Source organism: Lepisosteus platostomus, chromosome 16, assembly GCF_059453375.1.
Source record: "Lepisosteus platostomus isolate fLepPlt1 chromosome 16, fLepPlt1.hap1, whole genome shotgun sequence".
Classification (NCBI taxonomy): Eukaryota; Metazoa; Chordata; class Actinopteri; order Semionotiformes; family Lepisosteidae; genus Lepisosteus; species Lepisosteus platostomus.
In genome coordinates, this window is record NC_142626.1 from 16,428,971 (window position 1) to 16,451,756 (window position 22,786).

A 22,786-nucleotide genomic window follows, 5' to 3' on the forward strand; every position below is an offset into this window, starting at 1 on the left:
TTGTAGGACAAACTTGGTAGCAAACTCTAGAGCTAACATGGGTGATAATCTGTAAAGTCCTCCCTCTCTTCTGTGGCAGTAGTGAAGGTCATGGCCCAGTGATCTCTCCCAGTATTTCAGAGATGTTGGAGCAGATACCAACATACCCATGCTCCCATAATGCTGCTGGGGGAATAGGGGCAGATACTGTCCTGATACAATTTTGTTCTACTGCTCCAGGAAATATAGGGGTAAATGATAGAGTTCATGTGATGTCTTTCCATTTACTTTTGAGAATATACAGTATGGGGTGAGGCTATTCCTTCACTTCTTTGGCATTGCAAGATAGGAATAGCAGCTCATCATCACCCAGCTCCTCTGGAGATTTGAGCCAGGGCATTTTGTCATCAGTTTCTGGTCTTATTCTGGTCCCTCCAGGGACTCAGAGACCTCTTGGCCCTCTTGGACACTCTAGGCACCACATCTGCTTCTTTTGATGCTCATGACCTTGCTCAGCTTGTGAGCTACTAATTTCCCCATTCAGAAATTTGACTGTTGTGACTCTACACCAACTTCTTCTTTACAACAGTGAAAATAATTTAGAGAGTTTAGCCTACATTCAGTTTTAACATTCTGTGCTGCTCTTTACCAGTAAAATATAGTGAGATTCTTGCCTCATTTTGTTTTATCAGTCAAGCTTTGTGTCAACTCTGCTCTGCATCTTTGGGAATCAAATAGAAAAGTTTCTGAAGGTCTAACTCATTTCTGTCTGCCACTGGGTCAACTACTGTTTAGCAAAACCCTCGAATGTTTAGCCAGAATTGAATATCACCCCAAGGCTTTTCAATTTAGACTAAAGCTCAAGTTCAGAACCATCTACAGATGGGGTTACAGGATTAGCTTTACGATGTTCATGGGGGGTGCCACTAAGCATGACTTAAGTCTTGTCACAAGAAACACATTTTCAGGCCAAAGTCTCACTGGCTGAGAGCATGTGCACCTGTTTTTCTTACTTCTTGTCTTCAACACAAATAGTAACAGGATACACAGTTGCAGTTGAATGCAGTCTGGGTGCTGATGTCTGGCCAGTATGTACGTTTCAGACATTCTGCTCTCAAACAGAGGTAAAAGGTGGAAATTAAAAGAATTTAAGTACAGTCATAGCAAGAACAAAGAGCACTGAGGTGAATCAGCTTTAAGAGAAACAGCCCTACTGTAAGTGAAGTACAACTGCATGATTTTGGCTCATTGCAAATCTGTGCAAAGTTGATCAGTTATGGGTATCTGCAAGTAAAAAAAAAATGAATGTGTAAAAATGCACAATATTTTATAAGATACAGACTACATTAAATTGTTTGAACAAAAATATAACACTCTTTTGGTAAGACTAAACGTTTTTGTTAAAATCTTTGACTCCTGCATCACTCACATCTGCACATACTCTAGGTATTCCTTTCAACAGACATAGAGGTGTATCTCTGTTTGGTTCACAATGCATTAAGTTGTACAGTTAATGCATTGAATGCTGTTTGTTGGGTAAACAGCATGCACTGAAAGGTTCAGTGGAGTGAATATCTGGGGACTTCACTTTCAATCCTGTAGATTTCCTTTTCTCACTAAATAGATCATATCAGGCTTTTGTTTGGGGCTATTGATTTACAGTATTGAAAAACAGACCATGTCATCCATAATCCTAGTGACATGTGTACTGAAACTCTCAGGAGACTCAATATCCATCCATCCATCCATTTAAAAGTGCTTTATCCAATACAGAGTCACAGAGAAGCCAGATCCCAGCAAGCAACATATACAAGCCTGGATACTGTATACCCTGGAATGGACACCAATCCATCACAGAGCACATACAGACACGGACACAGATACACACACATCAGGGCCCATTTCCCAGCAGTAAATAAACCTACCAGTATGTCTTTGAACACTGGGAGGAAAGCAGAGTGCCAAAAGGGAACCCACGTGAATGTGGGAGAACAAACAAACCCCTGGCAGATAGCACTCCAGGTCTGGAACTGAATCCAGGGCCATCGTGCTGATCTCATCTCGAATTATATTTTATAGGCAGTTCCCATTCCTATGAATGAAATATACAGTACTTAAAGATAGAATAAATAGGCTAAAGAAGAGTCACTGCAGTATGCTTGGAATTGTATGTATGCTTTTTCTATCCTTGTTTTTACTCAGGAATTATAAGTATCTGATTCCTTGTATCTGATTTCTGTGGAGTTTTACTGTACATGTGGTGGCCAGTAGGGATGAAGGTGTACAGTATATATAGTGAAAAGCTTAGAGAATTGCTTTCTTTGATTTGCAACTAAATATCTACGGTTCCGTTTATCATTTCACAACTTAAATCACATTATGTATATTTATGTAAAGTATATAAGACACCTACTGTATGTGCTTCATATAAAAAAGGCCTGCATATTATTATAGGCATCAATCTGTACGTACAGTAATGTACTCTCAACATATGTAAAATACACTTGAACTTACTTTTCTGTCTATTCTCTTCGGTAGATGCTAGATAGAGGTACATTTTGAGGACAGCAAACAGATGAAAATACAGTGGTATTCTTTCAGTTGCTTTTTAATAGAAAAATGCTGCCTAATTGAAATTATCTATTAATTGAGTGAGAAAATAAACTTAAAAAAATAATAATTTCCTTGAAAAACTATATAAATTTCCAACCCAAAGCTATTTACAGTTTAGAGGCTATGTGGCTGTGGATTCTTTAAAACCTGATTACAGCTTTATATGAAGGATTTTGTCTTACTCTTACTTTCACTCTAAACTATGACTGTACTGTGTGTTTCCTTTTCTGCTTGTGAGAATTGTGTCCACTCTAGTACAATGCTTTTAGTTTTGAAAATAGCTCTCATGAAAGGCATTGTTTTTTTTTTTTAAATAGGAAATTGACATTACCATGATGAAAGCCACAGGCAAGTTTCGAACCAAGAATATTAAAATCGCTGGATGTGCTGTCACAGCCCTGGAGCTGCCATTAAATGGAGATGCACTTGGATTCTACATATTGATGACAGAGGATGTCAGCAAGGTAGGTCCTGCCCTTCTAATAATAAATACACACTCTAAGGTAAATACTGATGTGAAGGGAATCATAAAATACAGTATTCTTACTATATTTTGTCTACACAAGTAAATAGAAATTACATCATATAATTCAAAGGTTTTACTAATGCATCATAATTTATACAATGATACTATAGCTATAATACTATTAGCTATAAAATACATGTACAGGACTGACAGTTTGCTCAGTGGCAACCATATGTCCACTCTGGTCTCAGAAAGGAGATCATTAGACCCATCTGATTTTAGTAGCTTGAAGGACAAAGCTCATTATCTCCAGTGCTTGTGCTTTCTCTTCTTGATCTCACCTTTCATGGATCTCTTCTTGATCTCGCTTACTTTATCCTAAGTAAAATCAGACTGAGTTCCATAGTCTCCTTCCTTATGGGCAGTGTTATGGAATCTGGAGGCAGTTCAGTGCAATTCATACTCAATTCTAAATAACAAAGGAGCTGAAATGATTGATTGTAATTTCAAGCAATGCTTCCACTTAAGGAATTCAAATTAGTTGGATATGGTTTCACATACATCAGTTATATAGAACAATCATGTTAATGTAGGTCTTTCATGGTAGTCAGGTCAGAAAAGTGTTTTGGTTTGACAAATAAAGATTTGATACTTTATGTGAAACGTGACTTTTTTGTATTTGTACCACCATTTTGAAAATATTTTTTCAGTGCCATCAGGTAATTTATCGTACATTTTCATGTTATAGCTGCAAACAGTTGAGAAACACCTTCATGAAATCAACCTGGAAGAGGTCCTGAAGGCGTCTGTGCAAGAGATGCAGGTCAAAATGCCACACTTTATAGCTGAGACCGATTTAGTGTGCCAGCTGACTACTAATCATGTGGACATTGGGAAAACGTTTACAAGTAAGTCATTAGAGCATCATCATTTTCTTTCATGTGGAAATGTTGAGAGACTGCAGTCCTATTCTAGGACTTTCAATACTTCATTGTACTTAGCTTGAATGAGCTGTGCACATTCACAATCCCACCCGGTACTGTATTCATAAATGCCTAAATAATCACTTTTCACCTTTTGAAGGTTGTAGTGATGTACAGTATTGGGGAAATGTCTGATTTTGTATTCAGATTGGTCATTTAATATTTTTTATGAACTATTCATTTTAACACTATATTTATTAAATATGTGAATAAATGAATATTAGGATTTACATTATGTTACATTATGTGTTTCTGGCCATAATAATTTGTAGTAAGATTGAAGGTGTGTGAAACGGAGTGTGTATGAAGACAGTAGTGTAGTGAAAAGGGAAACACGCAACAATATACTGTACATCCCTGCGGTAGAAGGCACAGTGAGCACATTCCTTCAGAGTACAACTTTAGTCAGCTTGCCTGCATCCTCTAGTGGGAACTAGAAATCTGGTGTCTATGGCCTTACTTGTACATGCATCCCATGAGATATCAAACTTTGCAATTACTGTCTATGTTATATTTATGATAGGTACAGATTAATAATGTTTATTCTGCATTTAATTTTCATTCATTTATGTTTCCTCAGCTGCTCCTGGTCCACAGTACAAGCCAAAAGTGACAACAGGTGTCAAAATAAGTGTTACACCCTCTGGAATAATTTGTGAATCTGCGTCAGCGGGAGAAAATATTCCCATAGATTCACAGGTAACAATGCAGACACTTCAAAGTCTCACAATGCAACGTTTATCCAGCATCACAATCAATCGTTCATTTGTTTTCATAGTGGGTGTGAACAGAGTGCCTCTGAAACCTGGAGACCCCAGTGTTATTCCCATTTTTATTGGTCGGTGTGAAGATCCTACAAAAGAGCCTCTTACAGTGAGGCTTGTTGTTCCACTGGATGACAAAGTACTGGAATAAATGAATCCTGCTGGATTCTGTTCTATCCATTCAATTGGATAAATTAAAGCAACTGTCAATGATTTTAATGGATAGCCTTCAAACAACCTTTTCATAATTTGGAACCGGGTGAAGGTTTATATAGTTTAACAAATTAAGTTTTGCTTGGTAATACTGTATGAATAATCATCAAAGTGGCTGAAAAAAAATGATTTTGAATAGGGAAGATAATTTTTATATAATGGACTCGATTTAATCAGATATATTCCAGGTGTTTGTTCATTCTGTGCCTGCCTTTTCTTTTAAATTGTAAATTAAAAGCCTGTTTCTGTGCTGTAATAAATTCTTTATTTTCTTTCATCTCCTTTTTTTAGAATTTCTTAAACATAATGCTTTAAAGCATGCAAAAAAAAACACTTCCCTCATCCCACGAATATTACCATAATCTCTGTGCAGACCAACTGAAAAATCTGGTGTCAGAGAGCAAGTTTCACTAGTGATTTAGCAAGAGTGTCTCATGATAAGGAATAATAACAAAAAAGCAACTGCAGAGAACTGTAGCCTAACCCTACAGGTACAGGGAGCAAGATGGAAACCCTGGATGGGATGCTACTCTATTCTGGAGCAATATTTTTCAATCACAAATATACTGGGATGGAAATTTAGAGACAACAATTGATTTAGATAGCAAGGGAGTATAAGAGCACACTGGATGGATCATATGACAGAACCAAGCTGGTCCTGACATTTCCGATCTGGAAATATTTTCTACAGTAAATTGCACAAATACAGTTGCAGCTATCTACTGTATAATGCATGTCAAATTTCACATTAACGGTAACTAGACCATATTACACTACAGTTTGGGCTAGTGTGCTACAACCAGCCTTTCACTGCTTGATAGGTGGATCTTGTGTTGTAATGTTAGTTGTGAAATAGTGAAATAGAAGCTTCATTTAATCTATGTTTTTATTAGTCTTGTTGTAACAGAAAAAATAAGGTTCTGGATCCCAGGATGAAGTTAAACAGATGAGTTTATTGCATGCAAGGAACAATAAAGCCGAAGTCTTGTTTCCTGCAAGAAACAACAAAACCAAAGTATTGTTCAAGGTGCTGGTACAAACTTTAGGTTTATATAGTCCTTCCTTGCTGCATCGGATGTCATTCGTTCTTATAGTAAAGAGGGGGTCATGGTATTTTGCCAGTTAAGAGATCCTGGCCAAATGGTCAGTTTAAAATTACACCCCCAGGGGGTTCTTAGCTCGCATCTGGAATCCTTATCAGTTAACCCCCTTTCCTGCCATAAACTCCAGCTTGTTGTTTAGAAGTCTAATCTTCATGCAGAAAGGACTTAAAATGAACCCTGTCTTCACATCTTACTTCAGTCTAATAATCATACAGTATGTCTTTAAAATATGGCAGATTGTATATGCTATATAAAGATATAAAATACATACCACCATTCGAAGGACTTCTTTCATATATTAGGAACACTAACCATGCTCTCCAGCTTTTAGACAATTACCATCTTTGAGGGCACAGAATGTTTCATTTTCACCATGAACATCAATCTCTGCACACTGTCATTTCCCACAATGATAGCCCTTAAGCACACAAATAGCGACTCCTGGACAATCACATTCCACTGGTACTTCCTTACCACCCCAATAAACTTTCTATTCTCAGGACCATTAATGATGACCTCCCCATCTTACAAGATGATCCCTCCACTGCAACCCTCATGTGCACACAGAGAGGTTTCAGAACTCCTATTGCAGAAAGAAATCTGAAACAAAAAATATCCTTAAACTTGGATCCACAGTGACCAAGGTGTCAATTTTGAATCTGAGATTGTAGCTAAATTGTGTAAACTGTCAGGGGTCAAATCACATACTACACCTTATCACCTGGAGGGAATTGTCATGGAAGCCAGGTCTGACTCCTGTGTAGTGCACAGTTAAGGACCCTATGCATGACGGTATAATCCAGAAGGGTATGGAGAAGGACATCAGTGAAGATACAGCAGGGTCAGGATGGGATGACAGACAGGGTGAAGGTGACCAATCCAAAGGGGTCCAAAAAGGGGTTATCAGGGCACAGTCTGTTGTCCAGAGACTGGGAGATCCATCTGGGAATGGAGACAGTTAAAATCCCTGGGAAGGGGAACCAAGACCAGCAACACAGAACTAAAACCTTAATGGGACCAGGCGCTCCGAGCCCCGGACTCAGAAGGCCAGGACGCCAGGGTGAAGCCTATGCTGTCAGGTCACTCCTGGACCCACTGGTAGGCGGGCTTCCGGGCGTCTGTCTTTCAATGCTGAGCCAGGACCTGTGGAGACGCTAGGCTTTCAACCAAAATTCAAACAAGACACACCACTAAATAATAGAAGCTAATCTTAACAGAAAAGGGTAGGAGTGCCCTCTAGAGGAGGGATGTGGAACAGGAATCCACTGGATATGTTCAATAAGATATTGCTGGATCTTCTGGAAGCACACAGTGAAAGACAGAGCACTGGCAAAAATTTGCCACATGCTCTTGTCTACACTTATAATTGTACTCGTAATGAAGCAACCGAGGAGACATCCTTTCTTTCAACGTTTGGTATGCAACCTTGGTTTCCTATTGATCTCTGTTTTGGAATCATTCCAGAGGGACACAATCCCAAAACTTGTTATGTGCGGGATTTGAAAAACAGCCTTAAATATGCCTATAATCTTGTCTCCAAACTTGCAGAGAAAAGACATTTAATGAATAAGAGGCGTTGTGATGCCAAAGTAACCAGTTCTACCATTGACATGGGTTAACAGGTGTACGTATGAAATGTGGGCCTTAGAAAGCAGCTCGAGACTGCTGTGCTGAGCCAACAGTGTAAATTGTGGTGAAAAGCCCAATAAAGATATTTCAGTCTTTGTGGTGAGCCCTGAGGATTGAGATGTTCTAAATAGGGAACTTTTGCTTCCCTGTAGATTCTTACCAGTGAACCTGGATACTAAAGAGCAGCCAGAAACTCAGGGCTCGTGTCAGTTAGAAGGGGAGTTTATGTCTGCAAATGAAGAAGACACCTGCCTGGAGCAAAGTAGTGCTAACCTTCAGACTCTTAATCAATATGCACCTGAGTTCTTCATGGGTTATCAAGACATATCCATGACTCAGGAGGTGGAGTATTACAGCCTATAGCCATATCACTCTGTAACTCATAACTGAAAACCCCCTCAAGCTAAGCAGGTGTGAGCCTGGTCAGTACCTGGATGGGAGACCTCCTGTGAAAAACTATGGTTGCTGCTGGAAGAGGTGTTAGTGGGGCCAGCAGGGGGTGTTTTGTGTGGAGTGTCCAGAAAAGCGCTATATAAGTATTAGCAATTATTATTATGATGATGATAGTTAATTCCAAGTAGAGGAAGAAAAATCCAGTGGAGCAACTCTTACTGAAGATCAAGTCCCCTACTCTAGTAGGCGCAGTCACATAATCGCATACCTTGCTGATTATTAAATTGGTTATAGTGATGGTTTGGGCAATAGATTGATGTTTTCAACTGTTGCAAAATAATATTGGTATTATATCAATTGGGGAACAAGCACACCAAATCACAGCGGCTCAGTCACTGAGGAGTGCCCAGTGCTTGAGATGAATAGCTTACAGTAACTCTCCCAAATTCCTTAAACTCTCTCCTGTCACCTGAATGTACACACCTAAATGATCTTCTCCCGTATTGGTGTTGGGTCAAGACAGAGGACTCATTGGAGTATGAGTCATCTTTCTGTGGAGATTAGAAACAGAAAGGAAATTGACAGACTACCAGATTATTGTTTACATTTTGTAAATAAGATTAGAGATTATTGAGTGGAAGGTGGATACCTTGACTATTTCTTCATCAGGAAATAAAAGAATGATGCTGTTGAACTGAATTGGGGGAATATATTCCCCCAATATATTTGAGGCTGTATGCAATATACAAACACAAAGCTGCAGGTTGTACTGTATGTGTTTCATTCTGTATCGTGAGTAGGCTTGTTCTTAAAGAGTGTGTAATAAAATACATACAAGTAATTGTGTACGTTTACTTTTACATATTGTGAAACGTAAGCTTTGAAACAAGGCGCAAATACTTAATCATATAGTTGTGCTGACATTCTATAAGCTCCAGTCTGAATAAATTATTTTTGGATTTTTCTTTGGACTAAAGGTGGCATATATATATCTGACCTTGAAATAAAGTTCTCTTAGTTATCATTTACATCAACAGCTGTGTCACCAGTTTTGAGCGGGGTTACATATAAACTCTAAAGCTTCATCCCTTAATGTTTATGCAACACGTGTAGATCCAATAAACAAATTAAATATGAGCTGCTTTTACATTAATGAGTTTATTAATTGTGTAAATATACTGATGGCAAAAAGAAACACAACACCTCCTCCTCCACACACTAGCCCTCCATTAGGTTTTGTTCTCCAAACACAAAATATTTGATCAAATTAAATTAACACACAGAATGTTTTACAGTAAGCTTTTCAGATATAAATGCAGATATTTGCTGTAGATGTTTATTACATGTCCTAAGGGTTTATTTTTTAAAATAAAATATGATAATAATTTTTATTCTTTCCATTTTATCTCCCCGAATAATTTTAAATGGTACCTTTTCTGATTGTAAACTGACATCTATTCAATTTAATTTAGTTTCGGCACACAATCACACACAAAGCCAATTTTCCCAGAAGCCCCTCACAGGAAACCCATGCTACATGAAGAACATACGGACTCCACACAGATAGCACCTGAGGACTTGAATTAAACCCCAGCAATGCTAATGAATGTGCCTGCCCTTATATTGTAATATTAACTATCAAAAATGTTTTTCTGTATATTATATTATAAAATTTATAATACATTTTAAATTTAAATTCACTTAAAATTTTAAGAATCTTGAAATTCTATAAAAGTAGTTAGGAAACCATGTTTTTGCCTTTTTTCTACTTTTTGCATGGGAATTCACACAAATTCACATTTAATACATATATTGTCTTAAATTCGTAGCGAGGGTTATTTTTACTGATTTCAATAGGTTCAGAGTGGTAGAACGAATGAGCTCTATATAGGACTTTCTTATATTGTTGGAGGCTATCAGTCCATGCTGACTTGAATAGTAGACCATTAGACCTCCATTTGCACTCTCGTTTGCGGCACTCTTTTTTAAGGGATCATGTGGGATCATTATACCATGGAGAGTGTATAGTGGCTTTAACTACCTTAGTGTTTAACGGGGCAATTTCATCAAGGGCCTGTCTGACCACTGTATTATAGTTACAGATGCAGCCATTCAAAACGCGTGGGGTATTTCACGATACACCACAGTGGGCGTGTCGCATGAAAACGCAGTATCACGCGGTGTAGACGTCATGCCGGAAAGTATCTGGCATCACCTTGTAAAACCGCCAGGAGGAGCCAATAAAGCTTAACCTCTCATGTACAGCATTTGAGCTTTTAAATTTAAACTGTGTATTACAGCATGTTAATCATCAGTCATTAAAAAGTTGGTATATTTTATGAAAGCAAGATTGCTCAGTTGGACAAAAGTACACAACCTACCTTTATCAGAAATATTTATGCATCAAAGCCTTTACTGAAGATATTACTAATTGTATTAATAATGAATGACTTTGGACAAGCTGTAAACTCAAAGTATTACTCTGGTCCACATTCTTTCTAACCTTCATTTTAAACGGAAATACTTTTATTTTTTTCTTTGACAAACACCACTAGATTTTGTTGACCTAACTAACAGGACATTAGCTAGCCAATATGTTAAAGGAATTAATGACATTTTTTGCTAATTTCTTTAGCACATTTGTACAAGCACTTGGAATCTGTCCAAGCCCTACTTTGCCAGGCATTTTCTTTTACTGTAACGGACATAAAAACTCCCTTGCAATGTCTAACAACGAAAATTATTTAAACTGCAACGCATCATTCAACCAGAGTGCAAAATATCACAAGGATCCTCAAGAGCACAGCAAAGACTGTATTAAAAGATACTTGTATAAGATACATGAGAATCCAAGCTTTTTTATCTACGCTTTCTTTTCCGTATACCAGAGATTATGGTACCACTTCAGAAGGGTGTCAGCCAGTCAGATTCCAGGAATCAGTACTTTAAAGAAAAAATACACACCAGTATTCCATTTCTCCCTTAACATTTTAAGCATCGAAGTCTTTAACTAACATGTGAAATAGCAGGTATAAAAAGTGGTAGTTTTAAGCTTTTCTGCTAATATAATTTGGAATCGCGTATCTAAAGAAATTAATAACGATATAATTATATTCATATACTGCAACGCAGTAGTACATGCTGTACAACGTCTGTTGATTCTGTATGTGTAGGGCTGTTTCACTGCTTCTCATGTGGCCTTTGCTAGTGGTACTGTGGTCTATGTTCCTGACTTGTAAACCAGAAATTGTGTGTTCAAATCCAGCCCATCCTGTGACTCTTCTCTTAAACAAAAAGTCGTTCTCTTTTCTCTTTGGTTTCTGTCAAAATGCAATGAAACCTTTAACTTGATTCTTATGGATGCCCGGTCCCGCCAGGGATTTAAAAAAAACATGCAATCACATATCTAAAGAAATATGTAACAGTATGACTATGTTCATGCACAAACAGTAGCATGTGACACTTAGACTTGACTTTTTTTAGGGTAGACTTGACTTTATTGCCATGAGATATACAATAGATTGTCATTAAACAACCTTATGTTTATTAATCTTCCATGTTATATACAGTGGGAATGGTAATGTAATGGGAATCAATTTAATCAAAGAGATCTCTCTGGGTGGGGCGCGGGACAGCCGGCAGGCAGGCGGTGGGTGACAGAGAAGAAAAGAAAGGCAGCTTTTAACTCCGCAAGTCTGAGTTTTTGTGTCCGTCATCGTTACACTATCATTCTTTCCATCGAAAACCTGTTTATATGTGACCTTTCAGAACACCTATTTGTTTTCTTCCTAGCACAATTTATGAGCACTCTGTGATTAAATTAATTCTCATTACATTATCATTCTCACTGTGCATAACAAGGAAGATTAATAAACATAAAGTTGTTTAATGACAAACTATTGTTTATCTCATGGCTAGATAGTAAAGTCTAGCCAAAAAGAGAAAACATCGACTTCATTTAAACTCCAGCGAAAGTATTAATTACCATACTTTTATGGTACATGACTTTACTAAAATGTATTTAAAAATAAAAATGATTACGCTTTGAGTGGAGTGTCCAGATAAAGCGCTATATAAGTGTAAGCAATTAATTAATTAAATTACAAATGCCAGCGGAGAGAGAGAGAGAGACACAGCTTTTCATTGTCAAAAAGTAATTGTTTTTTAATTTGTCAGCACCCAGACAAACGCAAACGCGTTTTAAATAAAATGCTTTATTCATTCTTAATCAGACTCACATTCCCGAATGTCCCCCCCTGCCCCGCCCCGCCCCACTCAACAATCCTAGGAAGAACACGAAACAGCCTGTTAATAAAATGGTTGCAATTTTGTTCGGTCAGTTATTTCTCCCAGAATTTACCAATTTGTGCTGGCTTTAGCTCGATGACATTTGAACACAGCGACTCAGACACCCATTGAATGGAAAGGGACACTTTAATTTTTTGTACGGCTGGCACAGCACCCCACCACACCCATGCGCCAGCAGAGAGAGAGAGACACACACACACACCGGTTTTCACCGTCAAAAAGAAATGTTTTTTTTTACTTTTGTATGATTTTGTTTTTTACATTCCTCTTGTTTAACAGGAATGTTTTGTTTCTGAACATACTGTTAGACTAGGGGAAAAGAGCGCCTCCTCCTTCGAAGTATTTCGTTGATTCGATCACAAATTCTTTTCCAGTCGCACAAAGTAAGTGTTGAGATTCTCCGATTCACCATGCTACTAATGGTTTCTCGGAGATTGCAAAGCATGGCACGTTTGCCTCTGGACCCATCGAAATTTACCGATGTGGTCCACCCCCAGTAAATTTCAAAAGCCACAGGATTTCGAAACACGAGAGAGACAGAGACACACACAGTTTTTCATTGTCAAAAAGTAATTGTTTTTTACTTTGTCAGCACCCAGACAAACGCAAATGCGTTTTTAATAAAATGCTTTTATTAATTCTTTATCAGACTCACATTCCCGAATGTCTCCCGCCCCGGTCAACAATCCACATCTCTCCCCTTTTTACAAAATGACATTGTTGAAAACTGTTCCAGAGCAACTGTTGTTTCATCGGTGAAAAGTACATCATGAAATGTCTCCCCCTGTTCAATCCATTGGAGCACTTGTTTGAGTCTTTCCTCTTTGTTTTTTACCCTTATAATGGGGCATGTGTTGTTTTTTTTGTATCTCCATCGAAGCCTTCTGCGCACTCTTCTTATCGATGTCAGACTAACGCAAATACTGTACAATGTCTCGTGTTGACTTCCCGTTTCTTTTCATCTTCATTATTTGGTGTGAGAGAGTCTTCATGATTTGGCCACAGTCCGTCTCCTTACCAAAGCGATTCAGTGGTGCAGCTTGAAGTCTGTACCTGTATACCCATATCTTGATTTAAATACTTTTATTTTTTCACAATCTGGCAATGCCAGACAGAATTCACATTCGCTGCAGCCAAATGGCCTTGCAGATCAGAAAATCAAGGAACGCAACAATTATTGCCCGGCTCCTCAATGGGATAGCTTTAACGTGCTAATGCGTTGGTTTAACAGTCCGGGTGTGGCAAGCTTCTAATGTCTCCCGACTTCGGCGAAAGGAACTTGTCTTTCATTAGAAGACAATGAACACATTCTAACCGTACATGAGAATATACAGATGCAGCCATTCAAAACGGGTGGGGAATTTCGTGGCATACCTCGGTGGCGTGTCGCATCAAAACGTGGTATCATCCGGTGTATCGCATCATTTAACGTCATGCCGGAAAGTATCCGGAATCACCTTGTAAAACCGCCAGGTGGAGCCAATACAGCTTAACCTCTCATGTACAGCATTTAAGCTTTTAAATTTAAACTGTGTATTACAGCATGTTAATCATCAGTCATTAAGAAGTTGGTATATTTTATGAAAGTACGATTGCTCAGTTGGACAAAAGTGCACAACCTACCTTTATCATAAATATTTTAATGATGCAGAAATATTTTATGCATAAAAGCCTTTACCGAAGATACTACTAATAGTATTAATAACAGCCTGGACTCCTGTGATGGTCAGAGTGAAGTCAGTCCCAGATCCACTGCCACTGAAACGCTCTGGGATCCCAGTCTGACATAGTTGCTGCATAAATCAGGAATTTATTAGTTTCTCCAACTTTCTTTTGGTACCAGGCTAGGAATCTGTTGTTGTATAGTGCTGCACTGGTCTTACAGTTCACAGTGACTGTCTGTCCAGGGAGAACAGATTTCATTGCTGGAGTCTGAGTCACAGTTACCTGTCCTCTGGATTCTGCAAATGAGAAAGTAGTAAATATCATTAAAATATCATTAAAAATGTAATTGATTTCCTGTTTTATACAAAACATTTCATTTTTACCTATAGTTGTAAACTACGTTCATCAAATATTTCAGACCCATTCCTACCTCGAGCAGAGACTAGGAGTGTCCAGATGAAAATAGTGATGAAGGTCATTGTTGCTGTGGGTTGTGTTTCCCTGAAGGGCAGCTCTCAGTCTTGAAGTGTTAAACTCACAGGGCTATAAACACTCCCAGAGCATGTACTGCCAATGCAAAGTGTCTTTTCTATGCAAATTGTCTTCCTGGCTTTAGCAGCACTTGTAGCCAGTCAGTGCTGGAAACACAGGCTTGGTGGTGTTTGTTGTGACAGAAAAAGATTAACAGTTTAGCATGAACACTCCCAGAACCGCAGGACTAGACAGAGAGCAGCTCTATAAGGAAACGAGAATGAGACACAATCAGCTGAGACCTTTTTCCATTCAGCATAGCATGAATGGATTGGGGTGTTGAGAGTTTGGTTAAATCAGCACTTGGCTCTGTGTGTTTAGACACATTACTGGTGGAGGTGATACCATGTTTAACAGAGACTGAAGTTTGCAAATACACAGTTTGTATTTCATATTCTACAGCTATTGGAATATTAATAAACAGCTATTACTTAAAATCACATTTTACTTAAGCTAAACACTTACAGTAAATACAGGCTTTTTGTTTAATTAGGGCTGCACAGTTTATGACTCAGACAGGTTCGATCTGTCTTCCCTTGGCTGGCTAAGGGCTGAATTCTCTAAAACGTGAGATTGCATAATTGATTTTTAGTGCTTTCAACACAGAAGCTGTCAAAAATACTCATGTCCAGACTGACTCTGTCTATCATTGTCGTGAAAAGAGCATGTTTATAAAGGGCTGTGCCTCAGACCTCTTTAGAGATTCATCAGCCTTACTCTGCTGACCACACTCAGCTGAGAACCTCATCCACCCCTGTCAACCCTTCACTTGCGACCCCAAGTGGTTTAGTCCTATAACTACAGTCTCTCCACTGTTTCCTGCCAACTAGGGACTCTATGTCACAAACCATCGTTCCACTTATACTATAGTTAACTAGCTTTTGAAGTTAATTGACCAGTTTTGAACGTAGTGGGCACCACCATTAGCATTGTCAGCTCTAAGCTCTAAGATCATACAAATACTGATCTCTGGGTTTACATCAGAAACATTTAGGCACACACTGCTCTCTGGGTTTACATTATGTACACTTAGACACAGTCTGAGATACAGTATATCAGCTATATCACCCAGTAACTCCTGGAAGAGAAGAAGGTTACTGCTGGAAAGGTGATAATTGGACCAGTAGGGGGAGCTAACTCTGTGGTCTGTGTGGGTCCTAATGCCCCATTATAGTGACAGTCAACATATACTGTACAAAGGAGCCGTTCTTCGGATGAGACCTTAACAAGGTGCTGACTCTCTATGGTCATTACAAATCTCAGCGTGTTTATTGAAAAGAGTAGGGGTGTTACCCCTGGCATCCTACCTAAATTTCCCATGTCCTCTACTCATCATGGCCTCCTCCTGGGACACTTTGGCTGCTGTTGCATCATCCAGGTGAGGCTACACTTTGGTGGCGGTGGAGGGGAGTCCCCATTCCCTGTAAAGCTCTTTGAGTGTCAAGAGAAGAGCCGTATAAATTAAATATTAATGAAAATGGAGGTGGACCTTGTCAGGCAGCTCCAATCCCCCTAGGGAAATCTGCAACACAACATTGTGTCCTGATATTGTCATGCCCTCTACATCTGGAGGGCGCTCCTACTCTGTCCTGTCCCTAGTTCCCTGTACTTTGCTTGTCCATCCGCTGTGTCTTTGTCTGGGGCTATATATTTCTGGGTCACACTTTCCTCCTCACACAGCATTGAGGTTTAGAATTTCTTGAGACTCGCCTAGCACCAGGTCGCTCCATGTCCGTGGCCTGAGGGCATAGGTTTCTATATAGCATTTCCTGGACAGCTGAACCCGGGCTAAACCCTGTTCCGCCACTACGCATAGGGTCTTTTTTCACTTTGGGCAGAAGAGACCAAAGACTATACTCCTCATGGAATTGACAGTCTTGTCTCTTTGTGTTCAGATACAGCAAGATTACTGTATGCAAACAGAAACAAACATAATCTAAAAGTAAACTAGCAGTCTGCAGTGTCTTTCAATTACATGACTTGCAGACAGAGACAGAGAAGTCTTAGCTCCTGCCCCTAACTCTAAAACTGCACCAGAAGGTATCACTACTGTGTCTCCTAGTATGTAAATGCAGGTAACTAGATAACTAGCTACTGTAAGTGCCTATATAGTGTTAAATAACAACAGCTCCTTCTAGATACAGTCAGAAGAACATAAAAACATGTTACAAACTATAAGAGGATGTTTGACTCATCTATTTCAGTTCACAAATGAAGCATTTGTGCTGAAATCAGTATAGTTAAAGTGCTAATAATTAATTATTAAGTGTAAAACAAACAAAAAACACTGAAAGTTTAAATTATGTAAATAAGTGTTTAATGAATTGTTCCAAATATTTTACCATATGCTGTTTGATTTTTTTTATTTCGTAATCCGGTGAACAGCAGTGTAAGTTTATGACTCCAAGCACAGACTAGCCTGGTATCGCCAGAAAGCTGAAGAAGCTCCTAAACTCCTGATCTATGGAGCAACTACCTGTCAGTCTGGATTCCCAGAGCAATTCAGGGTTAGTGGATCTGGGACTGACTTCAATCTGACCATCACAAGAGTACAGGCTGAAGATGCAACAGATTGTTACTGTCAGAGTTACCATGAGCTCAATAATAGCTGTCTCTCCCTCCAGTGTTACACACATACAGTAGAAATAACTCCCTCAGCAGGTCAGCTGCGACCTGAAGCTGAGGCTGAAAGTAATGACACTGTCACGATTATAGTTCCCCCTCCTTAAGGGTGCTCCAGCCCTTTCACTTTATTCTTTATTCTATGCACCTGCTCCCTATTCCCAGCCCACCTTAAAAGCCAGGCGCTGACGCTCATCAGGGCTCTGCATCTGATTTCCATATCATGCGAGTCCGGGACCTGGAAGCGCCTGGTCCCGTTAAGGTTTTAATCTCTGTTCCTGTTCCCGTTCCTGTTCCCCGTCCGCCGGTTCCGACCCGGCCTTCATGGTTTTTAATTCCTTCTTCTAATAGATCTTCTGGTTTTGGACTTTCTCGTGTGTTTTTGGATACTCTAAGGATTACTCTTTGGGATTGTTCGCCTCGGCCACACCTCCCCCGTGCACCAGCGCACCTTGGACACACCCCCCTGTCTTCAGCCCCGTATTCCTGCATGATGTTTCCCAGTGTTTCCCCACTCCGTCGGATTGTGTCGTACGCATAGGGTCCGGAAAGAACTGTTCGTTACAGACACAGGACATAGCCCATGGAGGAGCTCAGTTTTTTGTTTAGAAGTAGTCTGAAATGGTGGCAAGTAGAAATGTTCTCAACAACTTGGAAATTAAAATATTATAATATTCATTTAGATTTAAATTGTAGGATCACACAGATATGTCTGTGCTGAGGAAAAGATGAAGGGAAACAAAATATTTTTCTCATGCTGAAGTAAAAACTGATAATAACCAAACCAATATATTGTGACAGGTTAAAGAATAGAAGTAAACAGGCCTTCGTTGTACCTTTTTCACATCATATCACAACTCTTTCAATAATTGCTTGTCCAATTTAGGGCTTCTGTGGCCCAGAGCTTATCCTGCAAAGCACCGGGCACATGGTGGGATACACACTGGTGGAGATGGGGGTTTTCATTTGCTGTTACAATTAGAAATTGTAACAGCAAATTGCAAGAGGGATTTGTGTCACGATCGTCATCCCTCCTCTAAAGGGCGCTCTGACCCTTTCCTATTTTAGTTCATTATGTGCAGCTGTCCATGTTTTCCTTGTTATTATTTAAAGCCTGGCACTCCCACTATTCCACGCTCTGCATTGGAATACGTACGCCCAGAAGCCCGCATACCAGCGGATCATGGAGGGACCCGACGGCATAGGCTTCATCAGGCATCCTGACCTGCTGAGTCCAGGGCTCGGAGCACCTGGCCTCATTACTGTTTTTATCCTCCTGAATCCCTGTCACTATTCCTGTTCCAGATCCCATTCCTGTTTTAATCTTGTCTGTCTCGGATTGGATCTCCCAGCTCCTGGACCCTGGACTGTGACCCGATTTCCCCTTTGGACTGCCTTAGGACTTGTTCGCATGCGCCACGCCCCCTGAGCATCAGATCACAGCCGTCACGCTCCCCCGTCTGTCATCCCGTCCTGCTCTTGCTGTGTTTCCCTTGAGGTCTTATTCCAGTCACTTCCGGATTATAGCGTCTGCATAGGGTCTAAAGTACGCACTACCTGGGAGTCAGGACCAGCTCCCGTGACAATTTGACGACTTTTAGAAACCAATCAAACATCATAATTTACAGTCTCATGCAGGAATTCCGAATAAACAACATACAGTTTATTAATACAGTATTATCAATACGTGCATAACAAACAAGCGTAACAAAATGCATCTGAGAAATGATCTGCTGTGATATGAATGACTGATTACAAGGGGATTACAAAGAAAAGAGTTAATAATTTCAGAGTTAAAATATGCAGAGATGATAATGTTTTACAGTCTAGCTCGTAGGTTGTATCAGTCTCGTAAAACTAAATCATATTCATATTCTCAGACACAAGTAAATATGCATTAACTATCATGAACTAAACATCAAATGTGTGTTTGGAATAATAGCACACCTCTTGAGAATTATGATGTGAATAATGATATTTTACTTTGGTCTTTAAAAGCAGTTTGTGCACAGTTTTTCCTCTAGATATCTGCAAGGTAGGCAACAGAGGAACTTAGGTCATTCCGTGTTATAGTTTTTATTCAGTGTGTGCTTGGATATTCTGGATGTCGACAAAGAGTCTAGCTGTCTGATTTTGTTGATCGTCGAAGATAGCATTGGGTTTACAAACAGAATATTTCTTCTGTTTCAGGAAGAATATCTTGGAATTCTGCACTTTACTGACACACTCTCTCAGCCTGGCTTCTCTGAGAAAAGTTTAAGTCCTGACTCGGACTGCTTGCAGTCCCATGGTTGAAAATTCAGTTTGCCAGTTTAGATGAAGAGATTGAGTCAGTGAGTTAACCAATGGAAAATGACTTGAGTTACAGTTTTGTAGTATCGCATCAGAAGTTGGTGATTGTCTGAGATGCCATCAGGTATACCACTAGGGCCCACCTTAAAGGTCACTCATCGGTGGATCTTCCTTTGGGTGATTGAACGTGCCCTGTGACTTTAAAGATCAGATCCAGATGTACCTATGGCTCTCAACTAGACATCCAGGCACTAGCAGTGGACATCCATCATGGGAGTTTAGATCGCCTCTGTTGTAGGAAGGATAGTTATCCAGAAGACAAAGTCATCTCTCTTACTTTCCCACATGTGAAAACCACCAGGTCATTCTTAGGCTGAGATCATAAGGATAACAAGCTTTTTAGCTACATTCCTATGTAGAGTATTTACACAGGCAGGCACCGGGTTATATGGTCAAGGTACACAAAGATTATTAGAAATCTTTAATTGCACCTTAATTCTAATTATAAGAAAGATAGTTCCGGTCCTGAAATCTAATTGGCTGACACACTTTTGAAGCTGTGTTATATTCTCTGATATACGCACACCCTGGAAGGAATTTTGACATTTTACTGTGTGATAAAGAAATATCAATGCGCTGACTGATAAATAACTGTCAATCAAATCAATTGCATAGGCTTTTTTTTGCTGTCTTTGTTGCACTCTGCAGGATCCTTGTGATATTTTGTGCTCTCGTTGAATGATAGCGTCACATAGTTTAAATCATTTTCATTCTTAGAAATTATGATATGCTTGGTTAAAAGCAAGGGAGATTACAGTATGTCTGTTATAGTAGACATGAAAACAAGAGTTCACTTCCACATTACTGGAAACCCAATTTTAATGACAAAGCGCTGGAGTAATATCCTGGCAGCAGGCACTAAAACCAGCACAAGTGGGAGCACTCCCACGGCGAAAAAAAATGCCTGACAAACTAGGGATTGGACAGTTTTTGAAAATGTTCAAATGTGCTAAAGAAAAAACAAAAAAGAAGTCATTTTTATCATTTTGGCTAACTAATGTCCTCTCTTTGCTGCTGCTGCTCCGCAAAAAGTCTCCTTGAAACTTAAATGTCTGGGTTACCAAGCCATGGAGCTTGTGTTCGGGGTGGATGTTGGTCATCCCTGTTTCAAACCATGCTTTGATTTTTCCCTAAACCCCCCTCCCCAATTTTCAAATCTTCACCTCTGGGTTCCAGTGGAGCTTCACTTTCTTCTTTCTTGTCTCGGGAAAAGAGCTGTGCTGATAAATCGATGTGACAAACAAGTTCCTGCTCCCTATTTACTTTTCAGAGTTTCATGAAGCAACTTTATTTTTTAAAATTTAGATTTTCAAAAATTTACTTTTTTTCAAATTTTATTCTGATTTTATTCTGTCTTTTCAATACACAGATATGCAATGCTTATTCCCATGTACCTGACCTGAATCATCTCTGAGGGTTTCTTGGGGTGCAGACAAAAAGATGTTTTGTAAAGTGAATCTCACCTTTCATTTAATATAATGTAATTAATTTAATTCATTCACTAATTATTTTTTTTTAACAACTGTTGTCTAACTTCCCCAGTGCTGGTTACAAACATACACAAGAGGATCAATAAGAAGGACTTTGAGAATAAAATGACACCAAAGGCCCAGGGTGAACAGAATGTATTCACACTAATACTTTTCAATGATAATCATGAATAATTGCTGAATCCATGGCTTTACACCCACTGCATAGTCATTACTATGATCTCTTTAATGTAAAGGACTATGCTATGATACTGATCAACTCGTCCAAAATATGCATGCATTGGAATTATAGCTGGTGATCATACTGTATACCCCTTACAGTACATGAAGTTAAAAGTCAATGATTAGCAAGGGTTAGAGTAAGATACACCATTAATCTTCAGTATTCATATTGTTAAGTTTATTCAATTATCACAGTATGAGGAACACTTCCAGCGCCTGCTTGTACAAGTAAATACATAGCACCAGTGCTACAGTGCCTATAATCCCACACTAAGCAGAGCTGTAACATTGACTGAAGATGAGGATTAAGAAGAGTTCTAACTACTGCTACCACTACTCCAGGTATTCCAGGTATAGAAGATCTAGAGAACAGATTTTAGTAAAAGATGCCAAAATGAATTAATATAATTACACACATCATTCTTAAATATATGATGGTTTATCAGGGCGCATAACACATTGTAACTGTGCATTTCTACATTTCAACCTCTGCTATAAAAAAAATACTTCAATAAAAAGTTGGGTTCAATTTTTGTTTTAATTCCTGTAGTGCGTTTAACCTTTAAAACTCACTGGGTATTAATAATCCTGCTATATCTTAGCAAGGTAGTTTCAACCAGTCTCTCCACTCTCTACTCCATTCCACCTGTGTTGAGTGGAGTAAGGGCTCGGCCGATTGTATCTCATCCTCTGCTCCTTATAAAGCTGCTCTCTGTCTAGTCCTGCTGCCCTGGGAGTGTTCATGCTAAACTGTTCATGTTGCCCCTGAATCCTGATGTTGGAGAAGTGAGCTTCACTTACCCCCCAGTTGGGAACCTGGATACAAAAATAAAGAGAGAATAGAAAGAGGAGAGGGAGGGAGTTGGAAACTTTAGACCTGAGGGTCTGAATGTTTGAGGTTTTAATACAGACACAATTGAGAAAGAGGACTGACCCCTTCAACTGTCGGTTATATAGAAGAACAGAAGACTGTCGTGCAAAGAGAGAGCACACTCCCCATGAACATTAAAATAAGTTTTCAGTGTCTCTCCAGCCCCATAGATAAAACATGTCTTTCCTTCAACACTGTGAGGAATGTCCCATGGGACCACAAACATATAACAAGGTATTTTGTCAGATCTGAACTGAACATTTTGCCTCTCTTGTATTGCCCCAAAAGTATTAAGAGTGTTTAAGTCAGTGCAGTTAGTAATTGTGCTGCATCTGAACAAACAGAACCAAGTGCAGTTTTAACCAGATTTTCTGCACTCCACCCCATTCCAGCTATGTTGGGTGGAATGCGGACATAGCTGATAAGTGGATTTGTGACATTGTAAACTTATATAAAATGTGGGTTGCATGACTGTTTTTAATATGTGCATTTGCATGCTTCAGTCTCTGTAAAATATGTTTTTAGTTCAACTATTGATCCTGCTGTACCTGAACACACAAAACCAAGTACTGCTTTAACCAG

General features: G+C 39.2%; 1 protein-coding gene and 1 long non-coding RNA gene across 2 annotated transcripts; one reads left to right on the forward strand and one right to left on the reverse strand.

The window, feature by feature from the left end:
• The first annotated feature begins 2,924 nt into the window (after positions 1–2,924).
• On the forward strand, positions 2,925–4,987 carry LOC148646968 (uncharacterized). The gene is made up of 3 exons (XM_088609193.1): positions 2,925–3,056; positions 3,807–3,966; positions 4,622–4,987. The coding sequence occupies exons 1-3, from the start codon at positions 2,925–2,927 to the stop codon at positions 4,954–4,956; spliced, it is 627 nt and encodes a 208-aa protein (XP_088465319.1). The 3' UTR covers positions 4,957–4,987.
• An 8,076-nt stretch (positions 4,988–13,063) lies between these two features.
• On the reverse strand, positions 13,064–14,699 carry LOC148646969 (uncharacterized). The gene is made up of 2 exons (XR_015927764.1): positions 14,547–14,699; positions 13,064–14,412 (listed from the first exon to the last, which is right to left on the reverse strand). It is a non-coding gene; the product is annotated as an uncharacterized LOC148646969 (long non-coding RNA).
• Positions 14,700–22,786: the final 8,087 nt, after the last annotated feature.

Bases quoted from the DNA above. Each gene is read 5' to 3' on its own strand.
- LOC148646968 (XM_088609193.1), top strand. From the start codon at position 2,925: ATGATGAAAGCCACAGGCAAGTTTCGAACCAAGAATATTAAAATCGCT. The intron at 3,057-3,806 runs GTAGGTCCTGCC...TTCATGTTATAG, and splicing joins TGACAGAGGATGTCAGCAAG to CTGCAAACAGTTGAGAAACA. The intron at 3,967-4,621 runs GTAAGTCATTAG...ATGTTTCCTCAG, and splicing joins CATTGGGAAAACGTTTACAA to CTGCTCCTGGTCCACAGTAC.